Source organism: Jaculus jaculus, chromosome 5, assembly GCF_020740685.1.
Source record: "Jaculus jaculus isolate mJacJac1 chromosome 5, mJacJac1.mat.Y.cur, whole genome shotgun sequence".
In the NCBI taxonomy this organism is placed as follows: Eukaryota; Metazoa; Chordata; class Mammalia; order Rodentia; family Dipodidae; genus Jaculus; species Jaculus jaculus.
In genome coordinates, this window is record NC_059106.1 from 167,057,157 (window position 1) to 167,065,938 (window position 8,782).

The 8,782-nt window shown below is 51.2% G+C and overlaps 1 protein-coding gene across 1 annotated transcript in view; it reads left to right on the forward strand.

Moving 5' to 3' along the window:
* Pdxk (pyridoxal kinase) overlaps nucleotides 1–7,886 on the forward strand; it is a 41,929-nt gene extending 34,043 nt beyond the window's left edge. Inside the window, exon 11 of the mRNA XM_004654511.2 lies at nucleotides 2,538–7,886. Within this exon, the coding sequence (XP_004654568.1) occupies nucleotides 2,538–2,650 (113 nt within the window). The 3' untranslated portion in view covers nucleotides 2,651–7,886. The remainder of the gene's footprint in view (nucleotides 1–2,537) is intronic.
* The last annotated feature ends 896 nt before the right edge of the window (nucleotides 7,887–8,782 follow it).

An 8,782-nucleotide genomic window follows, 5' to 3' on the forward strand; every position in this document is an offset into this window, starting at 1 on the left:
TTTTCCATGATTATAAAAAAATATCCCATGGTAACACCCCCCCCATACTTTCCCCTTTGAAATTCCATTCTCCATCATATCTCCTCCCCATCTCATTCTACTTACATATAAACAATACCAACCTATTAAGTACCCTCTTCCCTTCCTTTCTCTTCCCTTTATATCTCCTTTTTAACTTACTGGCCTCTGCTACTGAGTTTTTTCCTTCTCACGCAGAAGCCCAATCATCTGCAGCTAGGATCCACATATGAGGGAGAACATGTGGCGCTTGGCTTTCTGGGCCTGGGTTACCTCACTTAGTATCATCCTTTCCAGATCCATCCATTTTTCTACAAATTTCATAACTTCATTTTTCTTTACCGCTGAGTAGAAATCCATTGTATAAATGTGCCACATCTTCATTATCCACTCATCAGTTGAGGGACATCTAGGCTGGTTCCATTTCCCAGCTATTATAAATTGAGCATCAATAAACATGGTTGAGCACGTACTTCTAAGGAAATGAGATGAGTCCTTCGGATATATGCCTAGGAGTGCTATAGCTGGGTCATGCCTTTTTTTTTCTTAATGTTTTTATTTATTTATTTGCGGACAGAGGGAAGGATAGAGTGCACCAAGGTCTCTAGCAAACAAACTCCAGATGCATGCCACTGTGTAGTTGGCTCTATGTAATACTGGGAATTGAACCTGGGTTGTTAGGCTTCAAAGGCAAATGCCTTAACTGCTAAGCCATGTCTTCAGCCCCCACCCCTTTTATTTTTCTTTTTGGTTTTTCGAGGTAGAGTCTCACTCTAGTTTAGGCTGACCTGGAATTTGCTCTGTAGTCTCAGGGTGGATTCGAACTCATGGTGATCCACCTACCTCTACCTCCCAAGTGCTGGGATTAAAGGTGTGTGCCACCACGCCCGGCTCATTTCTGTTGTATACACCATGAAACCTGGCTTTTTTTTTTGTTTGGTTAAATAATTTTTTTTAAAGATTCATTATTTTTAATTTATTTGAGAGAGAGAAAGAGAGAAGAGAAAGAAATGGCACACCAGGGTCTCCAGCCACTGCAAATGAACTCCAGATGTATGAGTCACCTAGTCCATCTGGTTTATGTGGGTACTAAGGAATAAAACCTGGGTTCTTTTTTGTTTGTTTGTTTGTTTGTTTGTTTTTATGTATTTTTTGGTTTTTTGAGGTAGGGTCTCACTCTAGCCCAGGATGACACTATGGAGTCTTAGGGTGGCCTCGAACTCACGGCAATCCTCCTACCTCTGCCCCCCGAGTGCTGGGTATTTTTGTTTACTTTTGAGAGTGACAGACAGACAGAGAAAGAGGCAGATAGATAGAGAATGGGCATGCCAGGGCCTCCAGCCACTGCAAACTAACTCCAGATGCGTGCGCCCCTGTGCATCTGGCTTACGTGGGTCCTGGGGAATTGAGCCTCAAACCTGGGTCCTTAGGATTCACAGCCAAGCACTTAACTGCTAAACTATCTCTCCAGCCCTAACTCTCCATATTCTTGTCAGTATGGTGGTGCACACCTTTGGTCCCAGCACTTGGGAGGGTGAGGTAGAAGGATTGCTATGAGTTCAAGTCCAACATGGTACTAGAGTGAATTCCAAGTCAGCCTAGCCTAGTGTGAGACCCTGCCTCAAAAATAAATAAATAAGTAAATAAATAAATAAATAAAGCCATATTCTTTACCAATCTCAGCACTGTTTAAAAGCCCAAAGTCTCAGCCGGGCTTTAATCCCAGCACTGGGGAGACAGAGGTAGGAAGATTGTTATGAGTTTGAGGCCAACCTGAGACTACAAAGTGAATTCCAGGTCAGCCTGGACTAGAGAAAGTCCAAAGTCTCATATGAGACAATTGCTTAGTTGCTCAACTGTGAGCCTGTAAAATCAAGACACAAGTTACATATGTGTAATGTCTCAGTAAACATTCCCATTGCGGAAAGCATGACAAGGAACATGACTGTACCAATGTAAGATCGAAAACACGCAGGGGGCTGACTGAGAGGGGGAGGGGATATGACGGAGGATACAGTTTCAAAGGAGAAAGCTGGGGGGGGGATTACCATGGGATATTGTTTACAATCATGGAAGTTGTTAATAAAATAATAAATTAGAAAAAGCCACGCAGGGCAAGTATCAAACCCTGCAACTCCAAGTGGGTTATGGAGCCAGGCACTGCCTTCCGGGTTCTGTCTGCTGCTGCCTACCAGCCTGGGGACAGGGGTTAGCATGTGGGGCCCTTTCTGAAACAGGAATTCAGGAAGTCATGGAGCAGGTAAGGGCCTTGGACAAAAGCGAGGCAAAGCCGGGCGTGGTGGTGCACGCCTTTAATTCCAGCACTCGGGAGACAGAGGTAGGAGGATCGCCATGAGTTCGAGGCCAACCTGAGACCCCATAGTGAATGTCAGGTCAGCCTGGGCTAGAGTGGGACCCTATCTTGGCAGGTGGAGGGGGGAGCCAGGAAGGAGGAAAGTTTCCCCAAATTACACCCCATCTGCTCACCTGCTCCCCCAACGCTTGCTTGTGTTCCGCAGCCCAAGCCGGGGAGGGACAGAAGCCCAGCCCAGCCCAGCTGGAGCTGAGGATGGTCCAGAGCAAAAGGGACATCGAAGACCCGGAGATCGTCGTGCAGGCCACGGTGCTGTGAGGGCCGTGCGGGCCCGCCTCGGACGCGCAGCGCGCCGGTGTCTGTTTTCGTCCTGTGAAAAAACTGTAACGTCTGCCTTAGAGCCATGACCGAAACATGACATTTTGTTCCTTTGTGAGTGTTGGGGATCAACTGGTCTAAAATCGTGAAAATGTGCCATTGTGCTTTTTACAAAAAAAAAAAAACAAAATAACCAAGTACTCACAGAAATTTGTTCTTTGGAAATCCAGCCCCCTTCCCTAGGCCTCCTGACTGCTCCATATTAACCCACTCAGGGGTGGTCCTATATGTGGTTTGTGTTAGGTAGGTGGGGGAGGGGAGCCTGCTGCCACTGCCCCCAGGACCCCACTTCCTCATGGGCTGGGCCCAAAGTGGTCTCCTTGAGATTGAGTTGATTGGCACCTGGAAGAATTATGCCAAATAACTTCATTGCCCTTCTGGTCTCTCTTCCTGCACTAGAATTTCTGTGCGTTAAGTTACTGCTCTGAGTGTCTCGGGATGGAGAGGATCCTACTGAACTATGTGGAAAGGCATCCTGTCCCCATGTGTACACAAGTGTGTGTGCTCAACACTGTGGGCATCTCTCCAGGGCCCAGCAAGTTCTGGAGATCTGCAAGCTCCTCCCCGGGGGTGGGGGTGGGGGGATTTGTGTCAGCAAGAGCTACAGTAACTTGGGAACAGCTTCTGGGAATCTGACCAGTACCAGGGCCGCTGGTGAAGTTCGGGGAAAGTTGGCTCGTGGGAAGTCACCTAGTCCTGCGGTACCAGTTGCTTGGCGCCGCGTTTGCCATGTACCACTGGTGACAGTGCATTGATGCACGGGTGTTTCCATGTTGATAGGAACAGAGAGGCAAAGGTGGCGCCTGCCCCTTGGTGGCATGCTCCATCCTGTGCCCCTCTCCCTTCTGTGCTGGGGACAAGAAGCTCATCATAGAGCCGCTAGCTGCCCGCCCCTTGGGAGTTCTACAGGGGTAGTAGAGGGACAGGTACAGTCCCCAGACCTCTCCAGTGGACAGGACAAGTCCAGTTGTCCACCACTCATGGGTGATTTCCCTGGCCCCTAGAGTCTGGGGTCGCTCAGTCACAGCTGTAAGTGGGGCTGCCAATCATTAGTTTGCCTTGATCTCGGTAAACCCCCCCCCCCCACCCACTTCCCTGTGCCTCATTGGGTTCTTGGGAGAGAATGGAGAGGCCAGAGGTGGTAGGGGAGCACACTGTGACCTCTAGGAGAGCGGACTGTCCAGGGGTACCCGGCTTCAAGCTGCACAAGAAGGTCTCAGAGCCACACCCTGTAAATGCAGTTCTGATGTCTTCTGGGAAGACTCTCCACCCAGAAGGTATTCTTTACCCTGTTAAAATAACCCAGAGCAAGGAGATGCTGGTCCACGTGGGCTGGGCACTGGCCCACCTCCCTTTCCCTCACCTGACTCACGCTCTGAGCATCTTAACTCATGGGCCAGTACTCTGACCAGGACTGACCAGCTCCCCTGTGGCCAGCAAGCTGGACGTGTATTTCTTGGTCCTGATGTGGGCCAGTGAGCTCTGGGACCTGGAGTAGGAAGTCCACTAGCCTGGTAGAGAGGACCGGCCACAACTGACCCAGGGCCTGGGCCTTCGTAGGGTCTTTCCCGGGTTAAAAACCTCAACACTGCCACATAGAGACTGGGGCGGCCATGTTGCAGCCTGAAGGAAGCTTTCTTTTCTCTCTTCAAGTGTTGAGAGCAAGCCCAGGGCTGGGGGAGGCGCCTGCCTGCGTGTGTCCCGGATGAACTCGTGAAATGTCCCCGTGGCACAATAGCTCCGGGTGAGGTGGTTCTGTGTGAGGACTGGGCTTTTGGGGTGCGCCCTGCTTGTGCCCTGGGAGATGCCTGGGTCTTCACCAGAGCCCAGAGTCCTTTGCTTGCCAAGTTACTGCAGAGCAGGCATGCTTTCTCCATTGTGAACGTGTCCTGAGTAATCTTGAATTCAGCCAGTGTGAGGCATTCCCTCCTCCCTTCCTTGGCTGGAAGAGCGCAGGGGATAATGAGAGATTGGAGCAAGGGAAACAAAGTCAGATGCCTTTTCTGAGTGTGACAACTGTGCGGATTGGACACAGGATCCTGGGTTTGGCCGGGGGGAGGGTGCTTGCCCGGTGTGTGCACCATCCGGATCCATGCCCAGCACACAGAAAAGGAAGGACACTAGGTTTCTGGGACAGCAGCCCCGTCTGTAAGCCAGCACGGTGCTCAGGTCAGCATTGCTGTGTCCAGCCTTGCTTAGTGGCTCTGACGTAAACAGGCATCTCTGGCCTTGAGAGTCTTAAGATGTACACTTTCCCATCCAAGCTGGTGATCTGGGCATTGGTAGTGGTTGCTGGTGTAGATTGGCACCAAATTAGGATCAGCCTTTTGCTTTAACATTCCATAGTTTAATATAACACACAAAATAATTCATTTTGAGATAAAGGTTGTATTAGCCCAGTGTTGCCTACTTATTATTATCAGGGGACGGCATTTTTTTTTTTCAGTGTATAACATTTTTAATGAACTGAATAGTCAGTACCTCACATACATAGGAGTCAGAAAAGCAAGCAAAGTATTTCCAAGAGCTTCTTGAAGGCACCAAGATTTAGGCTGAGGGAGATGCAAACTCTTAGGGGACGGCATTTTAATACTGTCTTCATCCAGCTCCTTAAAGTTCCTGGAGACTAAAACCGAATTATGAGACATGATTCTTTGAAATCGTTGCCTGATCCTGCCAAGATGATCACGTGCCTCTTGTCTTTTGCAATATCGTGCCACTCACTCATTGTGTAATTAATTTTTGATTCATATCTTGGTCTTAATCTTGTGAGAGCCAATTTTTTAAATGTTTGATTTTACCATGGAGGGAGCGAGCTTGTCTTGACAGCTCTCAGCGAGGGGCAGGGGTGCCGCCTGCCGGCCCCTCCTTGGGATGCCATGATGAGTTCCTGCTGTGGTATCAGTGTCTGGGAGCAGAGAACGTGCTAGAGGGCAGGCCCTCTCTAGCCACCCTTGAGAAAGTCCTGGAGGAAGCCCAGACTCCCGTGGTCTTAGGAAGCAGGCAGGTGGGTCTGGGCCAGCGGACAGCTCCTCAGTGTGATGTCTGTCTTGCATGGCTCCAGACCTCATAGTCCCTCTTCAGTTGAAAAGTCCTGCTCTCTGAGGGGTCACCTGTTCGGGGGCGTCCATATTTATGCTGCTCACGGGCGGTCGGTGACCACAGGTCAGTCAGGTCTCTTCTGCCCAAACCTGGATCCCCTTCCCCACCTCCTCGCTGCTCAGTCACCCACACCGGCCCCCTCCATCCACCTTCCCTTGGGCTGGGCGTCTACCCAGCGAGGGGGCAGGAGTCTGAATGAGCTGGCAGGAATGTGGGGCTTTTTGGAGGCTTCCCTGAACAAACGCTGGTGTGATTCCCAGACTCTGCTGTGCCCTCCAAAGTGAGCAGGCCAGGGAGTTTTCCTTCCTGACCCCAAGAGGGGTTTCCCAGAGCTTCCTGGATAAGCCAAGTCCTTTACCTTGAACTAGGGAAGGCCTGAACTTAGGCACTGTGAGTCAGGGTGAATACCACTCCCCAGGTCCCTGAACGATGGAAGACGGCCCTGGGGCCACAGCACAGCATGCATGTGCAACTTGGCCATGTCTGTGGCAGGTGCTGGCTTGGTAGGACATCCGCAGGATGTCCCAGAAGTATGGGATCCTATGAGCGTTGTCATTTCCTTCCCTCCCACCCCGTCATACACTTCCAGGCCTCCGTCGGCAGAGGTCAAAGAATGGCCCCAGCAGCTCAGGCAGGTAGCCGCAGTCTGTGGTCCACCACCCTACTGGGGGTGAGGGGTTGATTAGCGTGTGATTCTTTCTCATTTAGATTGGAACCGGACTTTGGCCTGTACTGGGCAGTGCCTTCCAGCGAGCGGGAGGCTTAGTGTGTGTTCAGAAGCATGACAGCCCTGGAAGCCACTGCTTGGGCCACATAACTGGCCACGTTCACAGTTTCTAAATCTGGGGAGGGGGACTTTGTGTACTTCGTGTGTCTCCCTGTTGATTCTGGTTCATTGTCAGTGCACATATTTTCTGTTTTAAATGTGTAAAGATTGATTAAAAAAATAACACCTTATGCTCTGTATTCTGCCTTCACCACAGCCCAATGTGTTTTAATTTTCTGACAGAATAAACAAGTGTTTTAATGGTGCCCCCACTGTCTGAGCCAAGCAGGAAGGAGCCTGTTCTCAAAGCAGAAAGCCACCCTTCCTGAGATGGGCTCTAGGGGCCTCCATTTCAGAGGGGATGGTGAACAGTGCTCCCGAAACCTGGCCTCGCCCATTTCCTCCCCCTCTGTCACCGTGGTGCAGCTGGCTTCTCATCTCTCCTGCCTAGGAAAGGCCTCCCTGGGGCCATGGGCTCTCCCCTCGGCCCACATGAGCTCTGAAGCAACTGGCCGGGCTTTCTCAGACTCCCTGTGTTTGACAGCTCCCCGGAAAGCAGGGCGGTACTTGCAGAGCCAGCAGTCTTCAGGAAGGCAAACCCTGGTGACTTCATTTTTATTTTGACCTGGCTTGGTGGCTTTTGAAGCCTCTGGAGCTGTGGTCTCAGGGCACAAGGTGCTCATGTGCTGAGGGTGCTAGGACACAAAAGAGCACTCAGAGGGTTGACAGACCTTAACAAGTGTGTCCCAAGAGTGGGTCAGTGGAAGCAAAAATCCCCTCAAGGCTCGGGCCTCCTAGATTCCCACAAAGGACCTGAAACTGGCTTCTAGGTGATAGGGGATGCAGTCGTCAATGTCTTGGGGAAATGGGGGTGATGTCATTTACATAGCTCTTGAAGGATGAGATGTGGCTAACACTGTGAATGCTTTTAGCTTTATAGCTACCTAATTCCTAAGTAGAATGCTAGTTGGAATTTTACCTATTTGTTGCAAAATCTGGACTGATGGGAAGACGGGGCTACTGTGGGCCCCATCCCCCGCAACCCTGCCCGTCCTTCCCAGAGACAGGTACAGCCTTTCGGAGGCTCCTGGCCTTCGGAGCAAAGCACAGGGGTTCCCCCCCCCCAGCCCTGCTGCGCAGGAGGGATGTGCTCTGGGGTTCAGGTAGTCTCTGGCCCTGAGTCTCCCAGGCCCGCGTACTGTCCCGTGTCCATGCCATTTGTAGATGTGAGCACTGTGTCAGCCGTGTCTATTTTGTGCCGGTCCTGTCGACTTCTATGATTATCCACAAATAAATATTTTCATGGCAGTTGTGTTGAAGTGACTTCTTCCCCACCGAAGCTCTTCGTTCGCCAGCATGATGACGGCCGAGTCCTTCAGAGCGGCCCTCCAAGGAAAGGGTGTGTGTCCTCCCACCTCCAGTAGCCTGGCCCCCTCCTCCTGTGCTGTTTGTCCTTAGGGGACTGCCTAGTGCCTGGGGGAGGGGGGGGTTCTTGCTAGATTCACTAGGGTGGAGGTTTGAAGTCCCTCCCTGCCAAATCCCAAGGACCAGCCACTGGCCCACTGCTGCTAGTGAGTTCTGCTGCCAGCTGGTGCATCCATACCTGATTGTGACATTAAGTGCCAGCGGCTTGGCAGTGTCGAGATCCCCTGACTCGCCCACCCGTGCCTCCATGTGTGAATGCCAAAGCAGCTCTTTCAACGGGCCTAAAAGGCCAGGGGCTGGGAGAGGAGACCCCTCCTGTGCTCCTCTGGCTACCCATCACCAGGAATCAATTCCTGCTTTTTCCACATCTCCAGACCATGGCATCCTTGGCTCATGGCTCTTCATCTTTTTAAAAAAATATATTTATTTGAGAGAGAGAGATACAAAAATAGGCAGGTAGAGAGAGAGAATGGGCACGGCAGGGCCTCCAGCCCTGTAAACGAACTCCAGGTGCATGCGCCCCCTTGTGCATCTGGCTTACGTGGGTTCTGGGGAATCGAACCGAGGTCCTTTGGCTTTGCAGGCAAGCTCCTTAACCGCTAAGCCATCTCTCCAGCCCCCACTTCTTCATCTTTAAGGACATTTGCCATCTCACTTGACCCAGCCTTCCTGCCCTTGTGATACTGTGCCTCCCAAGTGACCCGGGATCCCCTCATCTCAAGACCTTTCATTCAGTCCCATCAGCAAAGCCCCTGTGCCATGTAAGATGCCATCTTCAC